The sequence below is a fragment of the Bactrocera oleae genome, chromosome 3 (genome assembly GCF_042242935.1).
Source record: "Bactrocera oleae isolate idBacOlea1 chromosome 3, idBacOlea1, whole genome shotgun sequence".
In the NCBI taxonomy this organism is placed as follows: Eukaryota; Metazoa; Arthropoda; class Insecta; order Diptera; family Tephritidae; genus Bactrocera; species Bactrocera oleae.
The window spans coordinates 33,505,243-33,531,841 of record NC_091537.1 but is presented as its reverse complement, the minus strand read 5'-3'; the positions used below and the strand labels follow the sequence as shown (position 1 = coordinate 33,531,841).

The 26,599-nt window shown below is 37.1% G+C and overlaps 1 protein-coding gene across 1 annotated transcript in view; it reads left to right on the top strand.

Annotated features, from left to right (window-relative positions):
• Window positions 1-17,165: 17,165 nt before the first annotated feature.
• LOC106623157 (UDP-glycosyltransferase UGT5) overlaps window positions 17,166-26,599 on the top strand; it is a 47,389-nt gene continuing 37,955 nt past the window's right edge. The window contains 2 exon segments of the mRNA XM_070106427.1: window positions 17,166-17,899; window positions 19,003-19,174. Of these exon segments, the coding sequence (XP_069962528.1) occupies window positions 17,199-17,899; window positions 19,003-19,174 (873 nt within the window). The 5' untranslated portion in view covers window positions 17,166-17,198.

The window sequence follows — 26,599 nt, the reverse complement described above, 5'->3', positions numbered from 1 at the left end:
ATGTTGATTTGTATTGATTATTTGTTCGGACAGACGTACATCGGAATCTAATCTACGATTAGCGTGACTTACAGTATTTTGTGACTGCTCACTATCTCTATATAAAGAGTTTGCACGAAGAACTCTCACTCGTCTTCTATTCTGAAGATGACTTAGTAATATAGATTTTCTACTTAATCTAGGCATAATTAATTAATAATAAATGGATTAATATATAAATTACTTATAGATAATACTTATATAATTCAGTCCGTCCGGCTGTTAAAAGGTGGATCCTAGGTGCTGCTCTCTTTCACTGTAATTCCTTGTAAGTCCTTGCTATGACTCCTTTCCTGTTCCGTGTATAGGTGCTATGGTATACTGGTGCACATATGTATATGTGTTTGCTTGCCACTGTATATAATACGGTTTTGCTCGTCACTGTATATAATAATACTTTAAACACTGTATAACTAATACACTAAAATTAGTTTGAATAAAGCACTTTGGGCAGAAACTGAAACTACAAACACAGTGTACTGATATTTATTATACTCTTGCAACATGTTGGTACAGCTTACGTACTTTTGTATACCTATATATTACTTAGCTATTCACTAACATAATAATACATAATATTTAGTTATATTTATATTTTAGAAATTAGTAGTTTATTTCATTGTATTGAAATTAAGTTCTCGGAAAACCCCTCCGTAAATTACTTTTGTTAAACGCTTTCTAAAACAGGGGGATCTATGGTACCTATTTTGAAGGGTCTACCCATGAAGGCCAAATTAACAATAACTTACATATAATTAAGTATGGTATACACATATGTAGAGCAGGTATGTAGATTTTCTTCTTTCTGTCTTAATATCTAAACCTTTCATAAGCTGCCAACGGCGTTATGTACAAATGTAATTTTCTTGAGTTTACAGTTCACCTCATGACCTTCATATTAAAATGTGTGGCAAAACTGAAATATAATAATAGACAGTAGCATGTAAACCGATGGTGTCGCAGATTATCTATAACCACATAAAAAGGGTCTTTAGCCCTTTTGATACTACATTACTAATATTTATTTCATGCAATTTTTTCTAGAAAGATCTTTTTGCTCTATACAAAGTCCAGCACTCTAAGAAACTTTTTTAGCATTGTTTTCTGGTATATTTTATAATAAGTTCAACATGATGGCTGAGAAAATATACCTAACCACTGATTTTCACCAAATATTAGAAGAAATATATGTATATAGAAATCTATATCTATCACTTTAGGTGATGCAAACAACTCTTTGGTGAACAAAACTATACTCTGTTGCAACATGTTGCGAAAGTATAAAAATGTTGCGAAAGAATTCAACATTCATTACTCAATTATTATTTGGTATCTTATTAACTTATGTTATTGATCATAGATTTATTTTGTGTCAATACTATTTTTTTCTTTTTATATACTAATTTCATTCTATTTCAGCGTCAAACCACATAATTTTTAAGAAATCTTTTCCACGTTGATCAACCGGAACGGTGTAAAGTCAGGTGGAAAGACGGAAATCATATATATATGGGGGTAGAGAAATATATTAATTTCGACATTGCTCAGCTATACTCGAGAACATATTTGGAAGCAATTTTATATATAAAAAAAATATTAATACTCACTGACCGACATATTCGGCATAAAACTGGTTAGAATAACGAAAAGCATTATAAGTAGTATATGGAATTTGAGGGTAGTATTAACCCGATTTTATTAATTTTTTCCAATACCACATACTACTAACATGCCACAGACTAATAAAATGCTCCCACTGTTTCCTTAAGGTACCTCACATACAATCACCAATAAAATGGAGTAAAGTCAGACGAATGTTCGAAAATCCTGATATTAGTTACATGGGGGCTAAGGAAAATTTTCACCCGATTTGATAGTGTTATGAGTAAAACACGCTCTCTCATTTTCATTGAGATAACTCACATATGCGGTATAAAGTCACGCGGAAGTTCAAAAATGTTTATATTAGATATATGAGGGCTACAAGAACTATTGATCCGATTCAACCCATTTTTGAAACAAAGAGATACTATTATCGATAGTTTCATTTACTTATTCTACTATATGAATTTCAATTATATATCTTACACAATGGCCGATATTTACGGTAAAAAGTCAACTTTAAGTACTGGGGTCCACATATTCAGTACCTAGGGGCTTGAACAGTTTTGGTTCGATTTAGAGAATTTTTGGTCACAGGGTGGCATACTTTAAGCGTATTATTCACGCAAAGTTTTATGCCGATATAATCATTGTTGCTTGATTTGCATAGTGGAAACTGAAAGAATCAAGTGAAATTTAAAATGGTGTCATATGGAAAATAGGCGTGGTTGTAATCCGATTTTGCCCATTTTCGCACCATAACATAGAAATATAAAAAAATGTTATGTACTAAATTTGGTTGAAATCGGTTAAAAAGATCCCAAGATATGGGCCTGATCCTCCCGTTGTCCCATTATCTCTGTTAATTCAATGTATTTAAGTAACTCCCACAAAGGGGAACCAACTAAAGTGCTGTATGCATTATTAGGATTAGGAGAGAATATCCACCTATCTTCAACAGGTGAGAGTTGCTTCAAATCACCAAACACTATGATCGGTATACCACCGAAGGGGCTGTCTGTTTTGGAAATTTGTTTTAATCTCGCATCAACAGAGCTAAACATACGAGCACTTACCATCGATATTTCATCAATTTTGATTAATTTTAAATCGATAAGTCTGGAATATAATGAATTAACTGTGTCATTGCTAAGTGGCCTCAACTCTCTATTCAACTGATTAACAGGTAAAGAGAATATTGAATGAAGGGTCATTCCACCTATTCCGAATGCTGCTTTACCCGTAGGTGCGCAAAGAAGAACTTTTAAGGAACTTGGATTGGATCCTGGTGTAGAATTGTAACGATGGTTAAGAGCGTGATATATTGCAGATATCAAACGACTCTTTCCTACACCTGCACCGCCGCCAATGAACTCATAAAATGGGAGATTTGTTTTTTTGGTGGTGTATCAAATAGGTTCTTTGCTTAGTATTTAGACTTTGAACTAAAGAAAATAATTCCTCAACTGGAATTAAATGGGATAGTTTAATAAGTCTAATATTGCAATCAGATTTAGTGCCATTATCTGTTGAATCTTCGCCATGCAAGTCCAGCAAATTTATATTTGGGATTATTTCTGGAAGTGCCAACACTCTGAACTCATTTTCCACGATAGGTAGTTCATTTTGAGCACCTTCGTCCAAGTCTATTTCATTATAAAGACTTTCTAGAACTTTTTCAAGTTCTCTTTGCTCAAAAACATCATATTTTCTTTGATTTTCCTCAATTATAATACGATGTGTTATGCAAGTCTGCTCATTATCGTTTTCAATGAGATATTGCTGTTCATTTCGCCAAGGATAGTAAAGCATTAACATTTCGCGGAAATACTCAACTCTGGCCAAATCTGGGTTAAACCTTCTATACCGAATAATACAAGGTTTGGTACGTTTTAAGAGGCATGACAAACCCGCTTTCTGGTAAATTATCGTTTTCCCTCTTTTCTTCTTCATGATCACTATCTTGTGCTCTTCTACTAGATTTAAAATATTTATACCTAGATGCAAAATCAGCTAAACAAAGAGTTTCTTACTGATCGGATCTTTGAACATAACGGTCTAAAATACCGGCTACGAATATTTAAGTCGAACCTGAAGGAAGGTTCTGAAGTTCCGCTCTAGGTTTTACCATTCGAACACGTTCCTCAGGTCGAGAGGTTTTAATAAATATTTCTGCATTACTTGCTTCCGAAAGATGGAGCCCAATGCAGCAATATACTGCTTCTTGTGCAGATATTTCTGTGCCTGATGTAAATTTGTGACCTATATGTTTAAGTTTTTGCCTAATAGTATAATTTCCAGCATTTACCTCTGATATAGCTTCATTTAAGAGCCTAGAAATTCCCCTCTTAGACTTGTTAATATAATTAATTATATATGAACAGCACGCATATGCATCCAGTATATATTGGATATCCATATTTGCTCTATGGAGTTCAAAAATCAGAGGATTATAAGCGATCCTGTAATTTTCTTTTTAGAAAAATTTTGGGTTTTGTTAAACTTCACATAAGGGCTAACAAATAGTCATCAAAAGACATATTTATTCTACTATCAGACAAGAAGTGTTCAAAATCGTTTCAATTAGAAATGTCTTCTGTAGTCATATTTGAATTTAAAACGTTTTGAGTTTTGAAAAAGTTTTCCTTGTGTCTTTCTGAATTTTGACTTGTTTCTGTAAGAGGTAACAGTATTTGCGTTGAAGGCAGTGGTGGGTATGGTATACCAAAACGACAAAACTGTTGTCCTCTTATTTTCCTAGTACAAGACCGACTTTTTCTAAGTGGCTGACCGAACCATCGGTAGAAATATAATTGTCAATAAAACTAATGAAATCAGGGAATGTCTGAGGATCTTGAAGGTTGATCCTGGGAGCATTGTTTAGCCAATACATGCCATGTACATGCGGGGAACCTCTCTGTTGAAACTCCACTCTCCAGTAGAAATTTGTAACAAAATGCTCTCCAAAAATGCCGGCGTTATCTTTAAAAAGCTTAAGAATTTGTCGATAGCGGTAGTCAAAATATCTAGCACAAGTAACCGCGTCTGACCGAATTAAGCGATATCTATCTTTGTTGTTAAACTGTTGGCTTCCTCTTCCGAAATATCTTTAAAATCAACAGTTTTAGAGAGGATGAACAAAAGCTCAACCCACTGAGATTATGCAGCCGATAAAGTGATAAAGAAGGTTTGAAGCCCAAATTGGCGAATCATAGCGATTGCCTTTTTCTTCTCAGCTTCCCAGTGCGCAGGTGAGGATCTAACGCCTTTCAAAACCTTGTAACCATCATCGTGTTAAATCAAGTTTTGAACAAAGTTTTCGTTTAATAGATTTTATGCCGTAACTCGGTTGCGAGCTGAAAACTTTCTAAGGCAAATGGATGTACTATTCTTAATTTGTAGCAGTTCTAATTTTTGTAATCATAGAACAACTTTGGAATGTTACACGCTCTTCTTGTCAAAACGGCGAATTTCAAAACTTATTATTTTACTATATGTTTCAGAGCATGTACGTTTCTGCCTAGCGTATATTGTTCCAAATGACAACTCTTCGGAATTATTGTCTTGAATTATGTCAATTGGTCTTTGTCCTTCAACTGGCGTCCAAGTTTTTTACAGGAATATTGTTCAAAAGAGTTTCTTGACCACCTGGGTTTAGCTCGGAAGGTAAAAAACCCATGGGAATGTCATGAGAAGTTTGTGCCGCATGAAGAGATTGAACCAATTGGGAATCCTCTGCAGATGCAACAAACGGAACTTCTTCTTGTTTATTAAATTCTGAAATCCAGTGCTCATTAATATGTATATTGTGCTTACGATAGAGAGGGGTATTCACTAAGAACTGCAAAGCTTCCATAATCTTTGCGGGGCGTATGGTATCGATCATGTAATCAAGATTGTATTCCAAACGCCTTCTTAAGTGAATTTGTATTACATGAGCCTCATCAAAGGACCTTGGTAGAGATGTCACAATATTGTTAACAGAAATTGGTATATTAACAACAGCACCTTTGAGCAAACTCTGACCTTGATATCCTAACGTTCTTCAATTGGGATTAAACCTTTCAAACAATCCGGTAGGAAAGTCTAGACCGTTAGCTAAACATATTTTTGGAACGTTCTTTTAAACAATCGCATTTTGCAAGTAGCACAAAAATTGTAATTTCCATCTTCTGAAGGAAATTTTTGCATTAAAAAGAAGGCGGATGCAGCATTCGGGTGACCTTGCGCAATAGTTTCGAAATTTAATTTGCGAACTTGGTGTGAAAACCATAAGCCGCCGCAGCAAATACATATTTCAGTAGGGCCCTTATTTATATTTTGGAAATACATGTTTTTGAAATTTGTTAAATTGCCACTATTATCAGTTTCTATAACATTATTTTCTCTCGTTAATCGGATTCGTTGGAACTGCCTTTGGTTTTCAATTTGTCTATTGAGTGGGTAATCTCTACGAAAGCGGACTTGACCTTGTCTAAGACGTCTCTGATTCCAAATTTCTTCCCTCATACCCCTCCTACTAAGCTGTCGACGTTGTGTTTCTCTATCACGCTCCTCTCTCCTCATTTCAGGATTTCTTCTTGCATGTTCCCTTTGCATTTGATCACGAATGCGCTCTAAATTCCTATACTCAGGATTTCTAGCGCGAAGTTCTCTATGATCCCTAGTGTTCCTACTTTGTTCATCATAACGTACCTCAGAATTTTCTCGACGAGATCTATGACCTCGAGTATTTCTTATTTCCTCTTGAGAGCGAATTTGTGGATCTTGCCGCCTTGTTCTATGTTGAACAGTATTTGCAACTTGCTGAACAGATCGAACCTCGGGGTCTTCACACCGAGACCTATAACCTCGAGTATCTCTTATTTGCTCTTCAGAGCGAATTAGCGGATCTTGCCGCCTTGTTCTATGTTGAACAGTATTTGCAATTTGCTCAACAGATCGAACCTCGGGGTCTTCACGCCGAGACCTATGACCTCGAGTATTTCTTATTTGCTCTTCAGAGCGAATTTGGAGATCTTGCCGCCTTGTTCTATGTTGAACAGTATTTGCAACTTGCTCAACAGATCGAACCTCGGGGTCTTCACGCCGAGACCTATGACCTCGAGTATCTCTTATTTGCTCTTCAGAGCGAATTTGCGGATCTTGCCGCCTTGTTCTATGTTGAATAGTATTTGCAACTTGCTCAACAGATCGAGCCTCGGGGTCTCCACGCCGAGACCTATGACCTCGAGTATCTCTTATTTGCTCTTCAGAGCGAATTTGGGATCTTGCCGCTTTGTTCTATGTTGAACAGTATTTAAATTTTGCTCAAAAGACCGTACCTCGAAATTTTCCCGCCTGGTTCTATGTTGATTTGTATTGATTATTTGTTCGGACAGACGTACATCGGAATCTAATCTACGATTAGCGTGACTTACAGTATTTTGTGACTGCTCACTATCTCTATATAAAGAGTTTGCACGAAGAACTCTCACTCGTCTTCTATTCTGAAGATGACTTAGTAATATAGATTTTCTACTTAATCTAGGCATAATTAATTAATAATAAATGGATTAATATATAAATTACTTATAGATAATACTTATATAATTCAGTCCGTCCGGCTGTTAAAAGGTGGATCCTAGGTGCTGCTCTCTTTCACTGTAATTCCTTGTAAGTCCTTGCTATGACTCCTTTCCTGTTCCGTGTATAGGTGCTATGGTATACTGGTGCACATATGTATATGTGTTTGCTTGCCACTGTATATAATACGGTTTTGCTCGTCACTGTATATAATAATACTTTAAACACTGTATAACTAATACACTAAAATTAGTTTGAATAAAGCACTTTGGGCAGAAACTGAAACTACAAACACAGTGTACTGATATTTATTATACTCTTGCAACATGTTGGTACAGCTTACGTACTTTTGTATACCTATATATTACTTAGCTATTCACTAACATAATAATACATAATATTTAGTTATATTTATATTTTAGAAATTAGTAGTTTATTTCATTGTATTGAAATTAAGTTCTCGGAAAACCCCTCCGTAAATTACTTTTGTTAAACGCTTTCTAAAACAGGGGGATCTATGGTACCTATTTTGAAGGGTCAACCCATGAAGGCCAAATTAACAATAACTTACATATAATTAAGTATGGTATACACATATGTAGAGCAGGTATGTAGATTTTCTTCTTTCTGTCTTAATATCTAAACCTTTCATAAGCTGCCAACGGCGTTAGGTACAAATGTAATTTTCTTGAGTTTACAGTTCACCTCATGACCTTCATATTAAAATGTGTGGCAAAACTGAAATATAATAATAGACAGTAGCATGTAAACCGATGGTGTCGCAGATTATCTATAACCACATAAAAAGGGTCTTTAGCCCTTTTGATACTACATTACTAATATTTATTTCATGCAATTTTTTCTAGAAAGATCTTTTTGCTCTATACAAAGTCCAGCACTCTAAGAAACTTTTTTAGCATTGTTTTCTGGTATATTTTATAATAAGTTCAACATGATGGCTGAGAAAATATACCTAACCACTGATTTTCACCAAATATTAGAAGAAATATATGTATATAGAAATCTATATCTATCACTTTAGGTGATGCAAACAACTCTTTGGTGAACAAAACTATACTCTGTTGCAACATGTTGCGAAAGTATAAAAATGTTGCGAAAGAATTCAACATTCATTACTCAATTATTATTTGGTATCTTATTAACTTATGTTATTGATCATAGATTTATTTTGTGTCAATACTATTTTTTTCTTTTTATATACTAATTTCATTCTAATTCAGCGTCAAACCACATAATTTTTAAGAAATCTTTTCCACTTAATTTCGTTAAAATATCACGTTGATCAACCGGAACGGTGTAAAGTCAGGTGGAAAGACGGAAATCATATATATATGGGGGTAGAGAAATATATTAATTTCGACATTGCTCAGCTATACTCGAGAACATATTTGGAAGCAATTTTATATATAAAAAAAATATTAATACTCACTGACCGACATATTCGGCATAAAACTGGTTAGAATAACGAAAAGCATTATAAGTAGTATATGGAATTTGAGGGTAGTATTAACCCGATTTTATTAATTTTTTCCAATACCACATACTACTAACATGCCACAGACTAATAAAATGCTCCCACTGTTTCCTTAAGGTACCTCACATACAATCACCAATAAAATGGAGTAAAGTCAGACGAATGTTCGAAAATCCTGATATTAGTTACATGGGGGCTAAGGAAAATTTTCACCCGATTTGATAGTGTTATGAGTAAAACACGCTCTCTCATTTTCATTGAGATAACTCACATATGCGGTATAAAGTCACGCGGAAGTTCAAAAATGTTTATATTAGATATATGAGGGCTACAAGAACTATTGATCCGATTCAACCCATTTTTGAAACAAAGAGATACTATTATCGATAGTTTCATTTACTTATTCTACTATATGAATTTCAATTATATATCTTACACAATGGCCGATATTTACGGTAAAAAGTCAACTATAGGTACTGGGGTCCACATATTCAGTACCTAGGGGCTTGAACAGTTTTGGTTCGATTTAGAGAATTTTTGGTCACAGGGTGGCATACTTTAAGCGTATTATTCACGCAAAGTTTTACGCCGATATAATCATTGTTGCTTGATTTGCATAGTGGAAACTGAAAGAATCAAGTGAAATTTAAAATGGTGTCATATGGAAAATAGGCGTGGTTGTAATCCGATTTTGCCCATTTTCGCACCATAACATAGAAATATAAAAAAATGTTATGTACTAAATTTGGTTGAAATCGGTTAAAAAGATCCCAAGATATAGGTTTTCACCTAAAAGTGGGCGGTGTCACGCCCACTGTCTAATTTTGAACGCGGTTCCTATAAAGTCATCCCATACCATCCCTGAGATAAAATTTAATGTCTCTGGCGTGTTTAGTGCTTGATTTATCGCGCTTTTAGTAGTTCTTAACAGTACCGTTACATGGAGAGTGGGCGGGGTTGTCACCCAATTTCACCCGTTTTCACACCGTTGGTAGAGGTGCTAAAAACATTTGCTTCCAGTGAATTTTTGTTATTATAGCTTTAGTAGTTTAGGAGATATGCACATTAAACCTATTAGGGGCGGGACCACGCCCACTTAAAAAAAAATTTTAACTGCAGATGCCCCTCCCTAATGTGATCTCGTGTACCAAATAACAGTCTTGTATCTTATTGTGGAGCTTAGTTATGACAATTTATTTGTTTTTGATTAATGGCGTTTTGTGGGCGTGGCAGTGGTCCGATTACGCCCATCTACTATACCAACCGTCTTACTGTACCAAGAAACATGTGTACCAAGTTTCATAAAGATATCTCAATTTTTGCTCAAGTTACAACTTGCACGGGCGGACGGCCAGACGGACGGACGGACAGTCACCCAGATTTCAACTCGTCTCTTCATCCTGATCATTTATATATACATAACCCTATATCTAACTCGATTAGTTTTAGGTGATACTAAACCGTTAGGTGAACAAAACTATTACACTCTGTAGCAACATATTGCGAGAGTATAAAGAATAGTCCCCATGATCCACAAGAATCCACAACAAAATAAGGGACCGCCATTGATGCGGTATTTTCCAGATACTTAGAGGATATCAAGTCTCAAACTTATGTTTCTTATTTCAGTTACCAGAAACCTATAGTTTCAATAATAAAAATTTATAAATATTTTAAAAAACATTAACTTCTCATTTATTCAATAAAAGAAAAAAAAATGTTTTCTTATCGGTCACCATGCTCAAAAAGTGTAAATTGAATTAATATCAAAGAAAAAACTTAAATTAATGTTAAAGAAAAAATAAAATACTGCAGTCCCCGAGTGCCACACGTATTTTTTATTTTTTATTTTTTTTTTTTTTCTTTTGCCATTCTTTATTATTATTATGTTACTTAATCTATGAATATAAATAAATATAATTGGGTTAATTTGATTTCTATTTACTTTCGCTAACTAGATTTAAGCGCCAACAAAATCAAGCAACTCAAAAAATGAATCAATGCGAGGTCACTTGGCACCTCACAAGTCTACCATACCAATAGTTGGAGCTCAGTTTTGATACCGCATAAAAACAAGGCACAAAAGAAGAGAATTTACAAAACACATTGTGTCCTATGTACTTGTAGTTGCGGTGCACTAATGTAGACCTCTGGTATTTCTTAATTGGTGTCACTCGGACTCAATGTCATTTTTATGTCCGTGATATGAGTTCGTTGAATATGACTTAACATTAGTTTCAGCAATTATTAGTAATATGGGCAAGTTGTCTGGAAGCCTTTTTTGAATCCGCTCTGCTAAACAACAAAAAAAAATCTTACATATTTTTTTAACATCTATCGGGATAATCGAGTCCGAAGTATAATCTTATATTTATTCATATTTCGCTTTGTATAATCTTCATTTTAACGGATTCGGTATACTAAACATACATATTTCAAAAATGTATGTCGATCCAATTCTAAAATAATAGAAATATGTCAAACGGTCAAAGTGTAAAGAGATGAGAGTTGGCCAACATTTTGTTTCGCGTTGCTTTATTAAGCTTTATGTAAACGTAATCTGTTATCTGTAACCTATTTTTTATATTTTTCAGGTGAAAAAATCAATATTTAAAATAATAAAAAAAAAACCTGAAAATACCCCCAAAGTGATCCCATTTGACTCGTTTAACCCTCAAATTTAGGGTTGGTAACACTGGTTTTTTGAGTTGTGGGTACCACTATTACTCTTTCTTGTGTTACTCAACAAATTACTTATAAAATAAAATAATTGCAGACCTCTGATACATAAATGATCCCCGAGCATGGGATTGCCTACAAGCGTCTTTTCGTGACAGTGGCAAAATTTAAAAATCATGAATTGAAAAATTTTTGATGTTCTTTCTAGAAGGGAATATAGTCCAGTCATTATAGTAAGTTCACCTCGGAATTCAGATACCCAGCTGTAAGTCTGTAAATACTTGTATATTGACACCCTAAAAGTTGTCTCAAAACCTACATATGGTAGGGTGTACGCAACTATTAAATTTCAAGGTCAAAGGTCACAAAAATCGGTTTTTTGCGCTTTTTTGTAAATATCTCATTTCCTATGGGTTTTTGCTATTGGTATTTATTATCAATATTGTAGAATACAAAATTGTCTACAAATTTTGTTTAAAAAATTTTTCATACGGTGAACCGTTTTCGAGATAGAGGGCTTCGAGCGCGAGGTCACAGCATCACTTCAGGTCAACCGGTGCCTCCGATCAAAAACGCGCCATATATAGTTGATGAACTATCGATAAATCAATGATTATAAATATTTGTCAATTTTTATTAACTATTATATTATATTTTATCATTACCCATAGGAAATGAGATATTTACAAAAAAAGCGCAAAAAACCGATTTTTGTGACCTTTGCCCTGGAAATTTAATAGTTGCATACACCCTACCATATGTAGGTTTTGAGACAACTTTTAGGGTGTCAATATACAAGTATTTACAGACTTACAGCTGGGTATCTGAATTCCGAGATTCTTACCTAATTTAAGCTTAAATGACTGGACTAATAGAGACAACCCTGTAAACGGCAGCGGTGTAGAATTATTGGCGGCAAAGTTGTGCGGATATTCAATAGTTAGCAGATATTGCGTTTATGCGTTGTTGATATCGATCGATTCTGAGAGTTGCAGTGGCTGTTTGTTTATACTCAATGGTCAGCAGAAATATAAATCGATCCCGAGAGTTGAAGCGGAAGTTTATTTTAACAAATTTCGTTATGTTGTTGAACTTTAATAATGTTGTAATGAATATTGCTACATTGTTAAAATTAATTCTGATACATTGTTGCAATGAATATTGCTATGTTAAGGAGATAAGATGTAGTATGAGCTGTATGAGCATATGTGCGACCACTTGGTCTTATAAGATGTTATCAAAACTTTTAATGACCAGAGCAAATAAATATACATATATGTAAATGTGTAATTTTTATACTAAAGATTTTATGGAATTCATCATGAAATAGCAAAATTTATACAAATATACGAGTACTTATGTGCTTTGATATCAAATATATACAGAATATCTATAAATTATAATTAAAGCCATTTCCGCATTGTAAATAAACGAATCTGTAAGCTTACATTTCTTTTCATTGAAATTTGCATAAAATTTTTCGTTTAACACAGAAAATGTTCAATTCTGCTATTTTCAAGTCTCCTGATATTAAACTTTCGTGAAATCCGTTAATAATTTTTTGTGGTGAAATCATCTCCTTGTGTAAGAGTACTCCTCCGAAAAGTGGAGCTACGTTTGCTGCAGAAGCTTTAGAAAGTATTTTGCATATAAACATTAATGAAAACTCTTCATATTTAAAAGTTTATTGCATATTTATTGCTTTTCTTCACCACCTCTGATGTTGCAATGTGGGCGCGTTACCGATCTTTATTTCCAAAGAGGCCTATATTTACCCATATATGGTTAGTAATTACATTAACAATATAACAATAAAAATATATTTCGAAATAATCAACTTCAAATAATTTAAACAAAAAACCAAAATAAATATATAAAAACAGGTATAATTCAATCGTATTCATTAAAAAATACAAGTCAAAACAATTTACTTAAGTATATTGATGTTATTCACAAAAATTGTTTTGGTTGATACAGTGCGTCGCAATTTTTTAAATATACCGTTTTTCATCAAATATCTTACATCAAATAAATCTTTTATAAATATTCATACACTAATAAACGTCACTAGAGCACTAATACTATCAAAAATCGATTATGGACTACCAATTTACGGATGGTGCGCAAACACCAACCTAAACCAAAGAAATGCCCCATACCACCAGGGTACTAGCCTAGGCCAGACTACCATCCATAAAAGACAGACTGCGTGATGCCACCTATAAACTCATCCCAATTATAACAAAAAACAACTATCCGCAGATGTGCCAGATATTGCAAAATGTTACAAATCAGTAAGCACTGCATAAAAGCCATCCAAAAATCCCCGAGGATGCTTGAGTCATCGAGCTACGACATCACACTCCACAAAAATAATGAAATCGATGTCAACCCTGCCATTCATCGAAAATTATTCCACGACTTACCGGTTTCATATAAAAATCAAAACTGGAATATGATAGTCACGGGTAGCTCCAAATCCGAGTTTACAAAAGCATTTGCCATAGTACACGAAGACGGATCATTGATACCTGGAGGCATACTCGAACCATATTGTTCGATATTTACAGCGGAAGCGACATCCATTGAACAAGCATTGGGTTTTGCAAGCCACAACAAAGGGAAATTTGCAATCTGCACTGATAGCATGTCCGTCATAGAAGCGGTGAAAAACATTTACAACAACAACCCCTTATTAAACAACATCAGACATTTTCTTCCAGATAAAGCAAAACTCCAAAGCGCACAAGGGCAACATACCCAAATGAACCCCAAGGCAGACACACGAACACCTTTTAACAGGGACTCCCAAAAAACCATATCCTTTCTGCAAAGGATTATTATCCATAGACCATCTAATCCAAGACTGCAAAAAATTAAAACCCAGGCGAGAAAAAATCTTCGGGCAAGTTGCTCCAAGAGATCTACTTACAAACATCGAAATAAATAAACCAATTTTTCAAGGAACTAGACTTAAGCAAGAAAATCTAATTAAAAAATATAGGTACACAAATAAATCAAAATAAATAAATTGCGCACGTACAAATACCATAATATAACATAATGATAATAACAATACCATTTCGAAAAGCTGAGCCGTAGGCCCTGGCAGCCAGTGTTCTCTTTTTTTATACTCTCGCAACCTGTTGCTACAGAGTATAATAGTTTTGTTCACCTAACGGTTGTTTGTATCACCTAAAACTAATCAAGTTAGATATAGGGTTATATATATATAAATGATAAGGATGAAGAGACGAGTTGAAATCCGGGTGACTAACTGTCCGTCCGTCCGTCTGTCCGTCCGTCCGTGCAAGCTGTAACTTGAGTAAAGATTGAGATATCTTTATGAAACTTGGTAGACTTGTTTCTTGGTACCGGGAGACGGTTGGTATTGCAGATGGGCATAATGCCATTAATCAAAAACAAATAAATTGCCATAACTAAGCTGCGCAATAAGATACAAGACTGTCATTTGGTACACAGGATCACATTAGGGAGGGGCATCTGCAGTTAAATTTTTTAAAGTGGGCGTGGTCCCGCCCCTAATAGGTTTAATGTGCATATCTCCTAAACCGCTAAAGCTATAATAACAAAATTAACTGGAAGCAAATGTAGAACCTACAGTGTGAAAATAGTTGAAATCGGGTGGCAACTCCGTCCACTCCCCATATAACGGTACTGTTAAAAACTACTAACAGCGCGATAAATTAAGCACGAAACACGCTAGAGACATTAAATTTTATCTCTGGGATGGTATGAGATGACTTTATGGGAACAGTGGGCGTGGCACCGCCCACTTTTAGGTGAAAACCCATATCTTGGGATCTTTTTAACCGATTTCAACCAAATTCGGTGTATAATGTTATTTTTATATTTCTATTATATGGTGCGAAAATGGGCAAAATCGGATTACAACCACGCCTATTTCCCATATAACACCATTTTCAATTCCATCTGATTCTTTCACTTTCCACTATGCATATCAAGCAACAATGATTATATCGGGGTAAAACTTTGCGTGAATAATACGTTTAAAGTATGCCACCTTGTGACCAAAAATTGTCTAAATCGAACCAAAACTGTTCCAGCCACAAAGAAATCTCAAACGAGTATACCATTTGACTTTGCGAGAGTATAATATGTTCGGTTACATCCGAACTTAGCCCTTCCTTACTTGTTAGATATTATATTTGTATACTATATCTAAATTGAATAAATAAATATACTTCAAATCAAGACTCTATAAAAGTTGACATTCATATATTGTAATAATGATACATGTGGTATGTATAATATATATATAAATAAACCAATATCAACGTTATCGATTTGGAACCTTTTTGATACTTTTAGTCTAATTCAAATGAAATGGAATTCAGATTGAAAATTTTGCATTTAAGAGTACTGATATACTTTATCTAAACGGTAATTATGGTTATAGTATATAATGAATTAGCAATTTCATTCATTATTGTGTAATTTCACTTTATTAACTTAATTGATAATGGATGCGTCACCGCAAATAATAATCTCGAATATATTGTAGTATGTATATGTGTACACTTTCACGCATAAGTATGAGTACAGCATTAAATTCGTAAAACTAACTTTAAATGAAAATTTCTCAGGAAATCTGATATGTATTCAACCAAGCTTTTAACATTAAATTTTATTGTATTCATTAAATTAAAGTAAAAATTAGTTTTAATTCAAAACAATATAAAAAAGCAACCGCATAAGTCTGCGTACCAAAAACTATAATTGAAAATAGGTTTAAAAAATAATGTTATACGATCCATTAATATCTGGAATATCTATTTCTCTTCAGTACTTCTATAAGACGTCTGAGCATAGAAACCACAAGTTTCGCTGTATTTTCTGGCGTAATTTTCGCCTATTTCTCCATTATAATATCTTTGAGCAATACTTCTTGATGTTATAACGTGTTTTCGGATTCTTCGCTCGAGCAAGTCCCATAAATGCTCAATGGGGCTTAGATCCGCAGATTAAGGAAGCGTTTGCAATTTGTTTTTTACATTATACAAAAGCCAGAGCTTTATATTTTGGGCAGTATGTTTGGGGTGGTTATCTTGCTGGAACAAACACTGCACTTCCAGTTGCAATTGATGTGCAGTCGTCCTTGGATTTTGCTGAACTAATTGTACGGCACGCTTGTTTTAGCGATTTGTTAAAATGGTTGGACGCCCAGCACGTGGTTTTGATAAAATAGTTCCAGTTAAAATGTAATATTTTACCACTCTATGTACCGATGATAAATATTCGGCCAACTATTTTTCCAATTTCCCTTATCGATTTGCCCTCGCGAATTGCTGTTCTTGTGCTGCTAAATGTAGACTTTTGTCTTCATATCATTTCATGATGCCACCGAATAATTCCCCTTAAAACAAAAATGTAGGTATTATAGTTCTGTACAAGTATGTTAATGGAATATAATTTTCTTTTTAATAAAGCAAATTTAAAAATTGCTTAATACATATTATATTTCCTGAGACATTTGCGTTTGAAGTTAGTTTTTATATTTTTTACCGGTGTACGCAGATTTATGCAGGCAAGTGTACATATTTACTATAAAAATTGTAGTTTGTATATATGTATGTAAATAATATGTACATATACATATAAGTACATCTATGCAGCCTTCTTTTACAAATCAATTACAATAACAATTTCTGCAATCATTGCATTCTTAAAATTGTGTTGAAGTCTAGCGTCTTCACATCACATCAGCGATTATATAGAATAAAATATTAGTTCATGGCTCAATTCGTTTCAGTTCATTAAACGAAATCATTGAAAAATGAAGTATTGGTCGGACGATCGCAGCCTGATCGCTATCGTGATAGCGGCGATATTAGTCATATCGACAGGAATGCAACCAGTTTCTGGCGCTAATATTCTTGGTGTACTCCTTAGTCCCAGCCCCTCACATTTAATCGTACATATGTCAATTATGAAAACACTGGCTGAACGCGGTCACAATATAACCGTTGTCTCAAGTTTAAAACCGAAAGTCAATCATCCTAAAATACACAACATAATTATCGAGCCAACGGAAGCGCGTCAAAAGGAAGTGAATGATGAATTATACGATTTGGGAATGAAAAAGCAAAACCCCATCGTTATGATGATGAAATTATTGAGAGCTGACAGTATAATGGTCACATTGCAATTGGATGTTATTAAGAATAAAAAATTTCAATCAATCTATAAGAACAAATATGATTTGGTTATAATGGGTTATTTTATGAATAATTTCCAATTTATCGTTCCGGCCAAACTAAATTGCCCCATGATACTCAGTTGGACGGGCCAACCAATGGAGATGGTAAACGATTTAGTTGGAGTACCACATGAAGTATCGTATGTACCGTCTGTATTTACTCCTCATAAAAATGGTGAAATAATGAGTTTTGGGTTACGTCTGCTAAATTTTGTATCGAGTGGTTTGTTGCGTTTTGCTACCAATATCATGGATATTTCATTTGAGGCGTTTTATAAGTGAGTCATATGAAATTTTTAAAGAAATAGTAAACAATATAATTTTTATACTCTCGCAACCTGTTGCTACAGAGTATAATAGTTTTGTTCACCTAACGGTTGTTTGTATCACCTAAAACTAATCGAGTTAGATATAGGGTTATGTATATATAAATGATCAGGATGAAGAGACGAGTTGAAATCCGGGTGACTGTCTGTCCGTCCGTCCGTCCGTCCGTGCAAACTCTAACTTGAGTAAAAATTGAGATATCTTTATGAAACTTGATAGACATGTTTCTTGGTACCGTGAGACGGTCGGTATTGCAGATGGGCGTAATCGGACCACAGCCACGCCCACAAAACGCCATTGATCAAAAACAAATAAATTGCCATAACTAAGCTCCGCAATAATATAATAATATATAATAAAAAATATAATGTTATTTGGTACACAGGATCACATTAGGGAGAGGCATCGGCAGTGAAAATGGGTGAAATCGGGTGACAAGCCCCATCACTCCCCATATAACGGTACTCTTAAAAAATACTAAAACAAGCACTAAACACGCCAGAGACATTAAACTTTATCTCTGGGATGGTATGAGATGACTTTATAGGAACAGTGGGCGTGGCACCGCCCACTTTTAGGTGAAACCCCATATCTTGCGATCTGCTTAACCGATTTCAACCAAATTTGGTACATAAAATTTTTTTGTGAATTTCTATGTTATGGTGCGAAAATGAGCGAAATCGGATTACAACCACGCCTATTTTCTATATGACACAATTTTAAATTCCACTTGATTCTTTCACTTTCCACTATGCAAATCAAGCAACAATGATTATATCGGGGTAAAACTTTGCGTGAATAATACGTTTAAAGTATGCCACCAAAAATGATCTAAATCGAACCAAAACTGTTCAAGCCCCTAGGTACTGAATATGTGGACCCCAGTGCCTATAGTTGACCTTCTACCGAAAATATCAGTCAATCCACAAAGAAATCTCAAACGAGTATACCATTTGACTTTGCGAGAGTATAAAATGTTCGATTACATCCGAACTTAGCCCTTCCTTACTTGTTTTAATTTATAATTATAAAATTTACTTTAATTTTATAATAGAGAGTTAGCAGCCGACGATACAACACTACGTACATATTCACAAATGAAGAAGAACGTATTCATAATATTTTGTAACAGCCACTTCAGCGAAGGTCCCATACGCCCAATGGTACCTGGTATGGTAGAAATCGGCGGCATACAAATCAAAGAGAAGCCAGCGCCTCTACCTAAGGTGGGAAAATTAATTTATTATGCTCTTGCAACCTCTTGCTACAGAGTATAATAGTTTTGTTCACCTAACGGTTGTTTGTATCACCTAAAACTAATCGAGTTAGATATAGGGTGTATATATATAAATGATCAGGATGAAGAGACGAGTTGAAATCCAGGTGACTGTCTGTCCGTCCGTCCGTCCAAGCTCTAGGTTAGGTTAGGTTAGGTTAGCGGGTCGATTCTAAGAAGGATCACACTTGGACAGCTTAAACGCCAGTCCGTTGTGGTACCCAAAACTCCTATGAGCCGGATCAATAGACCCTTACATGTCGACAAAGCGCTTTGTGCCTATGACAAACTTGTTGAGACGGCCAATATCTGTTTCGGCCAGATCTTCTGGACCGCCAAAAGTATGATTGCCGAGATGTTTCAATCTCAACCTAGCAAAAGCCAGACAATGGAGGAGAAAGTGCCGGGATGTTTCCACTTCACCCTCCTCCATACAGCTTTGACAACTGCCATCGGGTAGTATTCTAAGCCGCACCGCATGAGTTCCCATTGGACAGTGCCCAGTGAGAACTCCTACCATGGCGGCGAGGTTCCTTTGTTCAAGGCGAGAAGATCCCCCGACCTCCTGCGATCCACTCTCGGCCAGAAGGATCGCGCAGTTGCGCAGGAGCTGGTCGCCGACCAGCGTCTGCTGAGCTCCTGCGAGGTCCATTGGTCCAGAGCGAGAATGCAAGACGTTAGTGAAGAACCAACTCGATCCAATTCCGATGTGAGCGGGGCAAGGGTACCCCCCCTGGCCAGCTCATCGGCCTTGCAATTCCCAGCGATTCCGCTGTGACCAGGAACCCAAACGAGCCTGAAATCCGTGAAAAAACTCACCGCGCCTCTTCTCCAGCAGCTTCTTCCCCTCCACATCTCCCTCGTCGGGATATGAGCAGAGAAAAAGCCGCCTCGAGAGGCCGCTGTGACGCAGTGATCCAAATTTTCAGGAATGCAGGTGAAGGAGGAGAGAATTGCGGCGTGTCCTTGTTCGGACCTCTTCACAAGCCCAGCTTCTCTGAGCCTAATAGCACACCTCGCAGCAATGCATCTACCGGCAATGTCCACGGGTGCTATATTTAATATAGCGTTGAGAGCTATCGTTGGTGTGGTTCGCAGTGCACCGGAGATTCCGATGAGCGCAGCTCTTTGGACTCGCTCAAGCTTTTTAGCCAGGGTAGTCTTTTTGAGTGCCTTCCACCAGACGAACACACCATAGAACAGTATTGGCTTGACTACGGTTTCGTAGAGCCAGAACACCACCTTTGGTGAGAGTCCCCACCTTTTCCCTATAGCTCCCCTGCAGCAGTATAAGGCGACCGATGCCTTCTTGACTCTCTCCTCGATGTTCGGCCTCCAAGAAAGCTTTCTATCCAGGATGAGCCCTAGGTATTTCACCTTATCAACAGTTTGAAGACGTGAACCCCCGAAGGAGGGGAGAGGCACATTTGGGATCTTATACCTCTTAGTGAATAAAACCATTTCGGTTTTACTTGGGTTGACGGCTAGGCCGCTTCTGTTTGCCCAGTTGGATACCAAGTTTAGGTACCCTTCGGTGAGCTCATAGACGGTATTCAGGAATTTACCTTTAACCATAAGAACCACATCATCAGCATAGGCTATCACTCGACAGCCTTGCTCCTCGAGTTCTATAAGTAAGTCGTTTACCACCAAGATCCAGAGCAGAGGGGAGAGTACTCCTCCTTGCGGAGTTCCCCTATTTACCATTCTGGTTGACTTGGCACTACCCCACTCCGCTACGACAGTTCTGTCGGAAAGAAAACTGAAAATGAGGTGTTTGAGGTTCGATTCCACTTCAAACTTTTCGAGGGCTTTAACCACTGCCTCTGGCCGAACGTTATTGAAGGCCCCCTCGATGTCGAGAAAGGTGCCCACTGCAAATTCCTTTTGCTATAGCGCTGTCTCCAGCCATGACACACAGATCCATAAGTCTCTCCAGCGTTTTCAGCAAAAACGAGGATAGGCTGATGTGTCTGAAATCTTTTGCACCTACATCAGAGCTTTTACCGGCCTTCGGAATGAACGCAACCTTAACCCGTCTCCAGGCCTTCGGGACATGGCCCAATCTAACACAGTTCGCCACCTTAACCGTTCGCTGTAGTTGCGCCGGTATGATGCCATCAGGACCCGGGGACTTGAAGGGCTTAAAAGATTTCAGCGCCCAGGTAAGATGACGCTCATCCAGAAGGTCCAAGTCCCCCAGTGGCACTTCTTCAGCAAAGCGATTTCGTGGAAAATGAGCATCTAGGAGTAACCTCAGCGACTCCCCGCTACTCGTAGTCCACCCGCTATCTGCATTTCTTAGATACCCCACCGGAGTAGGATTTTTCGCAAGAATGCGTCTAAACCTTGAGGACTCGTGACAACCCTCTACACTGTCGCAGAAGGCTTTCCACGAAGCCCTCTTGGCTTTCTTCAAGTCGGACTTGTAAATGGCCAATCCGGCCTTGTACAACGCCCAGTCGTCGCTAGAGCCACTTTTACGGGCTTTATTGAAGAGTTGTCTACTCGAAGATCTGATCTCCGTTAGCTCCGAAGTCCACCAAGAGGGTTTCCCTCTACTTTTCTGAGTTTTCAGAGGACAGGAGCTTTCAAGAGCAGATCTGATAACAGAGCTGAAAACCTCGACGAGCTCCTCAATCGCGTCCGCAGATAGGATCGAATCCCTGTCAGGCGCGGTTGGGAGAGCTGATCGAAGCTTCCTGCAATACAGGACCCAATTGGTTTTCCTGAAGTTTCTGTAGGTTCTATGCTTCGGGCGCGAGGCGTCCAAGCTGAACCCAATATATTTATGATCAGAAAAGGAGTGGTGGTCTAGAACTCTCCATTTCGAGATCAAGGAAGCAATTTCCCTAGAGGCTGGCGTGACATCAAGGACTTCCGTCCTGCTAGCTGTCACAAAAGTAGGGCAGTTTCCCCTATTACAGATAAAAAGGTCTACATTACAAATAAAATCAAAAAAATGACTCACCTCTTGCGTTTGTGTCAGAGCTCCCCCAGACGGTGTGCTTCGAGTTGGCATCCGAGCCTATAATAACCGCGGCCCTTTGCGTCTGGCCTCTGCCAGAGCCATCCTCAGCAAGTTCGGAGGTGGTTCCACCTCGTCATCGTGCGGCATGTAGGCTGAGACAAGCCAGATTTCCCTAGCACTGTCCTCCAGCCTAGCGGTGACGACGTTGCTGAAATTAGGTAAAAGAAAAACGTTAAGTTCATTTCTGACCAACAAGCAGGCTCTGGTTCTACCTGTGCTGCTTACCGCCAGGAGCTTATGGCTATTTGTCCTTAGTCCAGATATCCCATAGCTACTCAGCCACGGTTCCGGGATAAGGACAACGTCGGCTTCGTCCCTTCCTAGACGAAGCACTAGATCGGCGGAGGCCGCCTTTGAGTGCTGGAGGTTAATTTGGAGGATCTTCATCCTCCAAACTCCTCTCCAGCAGTGCGAGTTCCGTACCATCGTCCATATCGTCGACGCCAGCCTCCTCGAACAGATGCTCGAGACTGAAGACGGATCCGCCATCACTTGACGATCCGCCCCCCGTGCTCACCGCGTCCGAGAGGACAGGGTCGACGTCCATTTTCGAGAGGGGAACTTTCCCACTCTCTTCCACCCCCGCAGGAGGCAGCGGGCCATCCGCCCTGGCTTCTGTTGGGAGCGTCTTGAGAACGACTCTCGTCCAAGCGCTAACTTGAGTAAAATTTGAGATATCTTTATGAAACTTGGTACACATGTTTCTCTTACCGTGAGATGGTTGGTATTGCAGATAGCCGTAATCGGACAACTGCCACGCCCACAAAACGCCATTAATCAAAAACAAATAAATTGCCATAACTAAGCTTCGCAATAAGATTCAAGACTGTTATTTGGTACACAGGGTCACATTAGGGAGGGGCAACTGCAGTTTAAATTTTTTTTTAAAGTGGGCGTGGTCCCGCCTCTAATGGGTTTAAGGTGTACATCTCCTAAACCGCTAATGCTATAATAACAAAATTCACTGAAAGCAAATGTTTTTAGCACTTCTATTGACGGTGTAAAAATAGTTCAAATCGGGTGGCAACTCCGCCCACTCCCCATATAACGGTACTGTTAAAAACTACTAAAAGCGCGATAAATCAAGCACTAAACACGCCAGAGACATTAAATTTTATCGCTGGGATCGTATGAGATGACTTTATAGGAACCGCGTTCAAAATTAGACAGTGGGCGTGGCACAGCCCACTTTTAGGTGAAAACCCATATCTTGAGATCTTCTTAACCGATTTCAACCAAATTCGGCACATAACATTCTTTTCATATCTCTATGTTATAGTGCGAAAATGGGCGAAATCGGGCTACAACCACGCCTATTTCCCATATAACACCATTTTCAATTCTATCTGATTCTTTCACTTTCCACTATGCATATCAAGCAACAATGACTATATCGGGGTAAAACTTTGCGTGAATAATACGTTTAACGTATGCCACCTTGTGACCAAAAATTATCTAAATCGAACCAAAACTGTTCAAGCCCCTAAGTACTAAATATGTGGACCCCAGTACCTAAAGTTGACCTTCTACCGAGAATATCAGTCAATCCACAAAGAAATCTCAAACGAGCATACCATTTGACTTTGCGAGAGTATAAAATGTTCGGTTACATCCGAACTTAGCCCTTCCTTACTTGTTTTGATTAAATTTTAGGCACATGTTATGTTTGTTTTTTAACTTAATCGAAGCAATTGCGAATCCCCCACTTGTACTGATTGGTGCTTGACTTTTATTTAATCTTCATTACCTGTTACTCACAACAAGGCAATGCAACAGTTTAATTACAATAGTGGTATTTTATAAGCATAATTACTTATTTTTTTGAAGTCGTATTGTCACTTCACAAAGGTAATGAAGCAAATTGAAGACAAATGTAGGAGACAGCAGCTTAAATTTAAGTCTTCAAATTTATATCCACTACTTGAAAATTCATATATATACTTCTAATATCGAAGTATATCTAATAGGATTCGATTATAATTATATTACATTGAGAAAAAAGAAATTTAACATTTCTAAAGACTAGTGAAATGTTATGAAAATATTGAATTTATTGTAAGTCGACATCCACAAATAACGTTACATTTTCGTGGTTGATAAAAACAAACAGAATACATGTTTTGTTTTTTTGTTGGATGATTTTGTAATGGACTTACGTTTGCTGGAAAATCCCATAGCAATTCTATATAGATTTCCCAATAACAATTTTCAACTCAAAATGATGATTTCACCATTTCTTTAATTTAAATTTGATTGGTATCGAGAAGGTGATGACAATAATTTTTAAGACAGCAAGTACAAGTAACACTGGCAGTGTGATCTTATGAAATAGGTGAAGCTACTCACTACAAATCGACATATTTAGCATAAGGTATGCTATAATAACAAAATCAATATGTGTGCTAAGTGGGAATCGATTTTACACATTTTCTGTATAAAAGTATATCCAATATTGTTCACTTAATTTTGCTAAGATATCTTACATATCGGCTTATATATATTCAGCCGGAAAGTTGATTTTAGCTAGTTTTTACCCAATTTTATCCATTTTTGACAGCATGACCCTTCCATTTTGACCATTATATTATATAAAACATGAAAACCACTAGATGTTTGAAAATCCTTATTTTAGGTATATGGGGTCTAAGGGAAGTATTTTCGCTGAAATTCAACAATATATCTCAGAAATTTAGCTATATATGAAGTAAAATGTAATTAAAAGCACTGAGAGTATCTGGGGGCTTGAAAAGTTATGGTCCGATTTCGACAATTTTTAGACATAAGATAAGACAGTTTTATTTTGATATGCTCTTTGGTACTTAAATTCTACACTATAAAGTTATAGAATTGTGATATATGGGAAGTAGGCGTGGTTTTAGTCCAATTTTGCCCATTTTCACAGTATAACTTACCAATATCGAAATAATATCATGCGCTTTGGTGGAAATCGGTCCATTAGTTCTGAGATATCGATATTGGCGATAAAGCTCGTTCTTCCCGTCTTGAGCCAAAAATTTAATGTCTCTGGCTTGTTTAGTTAGTAATTTAGCATTTTAAGTTGTTTTCAACATATGAGGAGTAGGCGGTTGTCATCCGATTTCACTTACTTTCACTGTGTCGTCTTATGGTGCCTAGAAATATGTGTACCAAGTTTTATCGAGATATCTTAATTTTTAATCAAGTTGTAGCTTGCAAGAACGGACAGACAGACAGACACCCGGGTTTCAAGTCGTGTCGTCATCCTGATCATTAAGTTGTCATGTTATTTTTGTTCAGTATTGTTTGGCATTTCATCATGGTAAGGCTTACGCATGAACAACGTTTACAAATCCTTCAATTTAATTGCGCAAATTTACGTTCTGTAAATAATGTGTTTCATGCGCTTCGCTCAACTTATGGTAAACATAATCGTCCTACTGAGCGTACTATTCGCAACACCATCACCCACCTTGAGATCCAGCATTCATTATTGGATAATATTCGCCCGAATAGACCACGTCCAGCATACAGTGAAGAAAATAAAGTAGCTGAGAGTGTACACGAAGACCGTGGAGAGTCGATTCGGCACCGTTCGCAGCAACTCGGACTGACGTAGGGAACGACTTCGCGCATTTTACGTCAAGATCTTAAATTGTAAGCGTACAGAATACAGCTTGTGCAAGAACTGAAGCCGCTCGACCTTCCCAATCGACATCCAACGTTTTCAAGCCAAATTTTGTTCAGCGATGAACCTGAAGAGATTCAAGAGCTGCCATTTTATCCAGAAAAAACAACGGTTTGGTGTGGTTTGTCGACCGGTGGAATCATCAGTCCATATTTCTTCTCAGATGATGCCGGTGAAGCCTGAAATTGAAGCTCGTGATCTCGGAGACATTTGGTTTCAACAAGACGGCGCCACTCCCCACCCATCGCATCAATCAATGGATTTACGGATAATGGAAAACACTTCGGTGAGCAGATAATGTCACGTTTTGGGTCGGTCGATTGGCCACCAAGATCGGGTGATATCACACCGTTAGACTTTTTCCTGTGGGAATATGTAAAGTCTGAAGAGTAAGCGGACAATTTCGCTTCGATTCAGGCCTTGGACACAACGCGTGACATTCACCAGTTACCAGTCGAAATGCTCGAACAAGTCATCGAAAATTGGCCTCAAATGATGGAACATCTGAGACGTAGCCACGCCGTCTGAAAGAGATAATTTTCAAAAAATAAATTCTAAAGAATGTTATTTCGAATGATAATAAACATTCCCCATTAAATTTGAATTTTCTGTGTTTTTTCTTTAAAAAAGTAGGGAACCTCGAAATGAGTCACTCTATATATGTAACCTTATATCTAGCT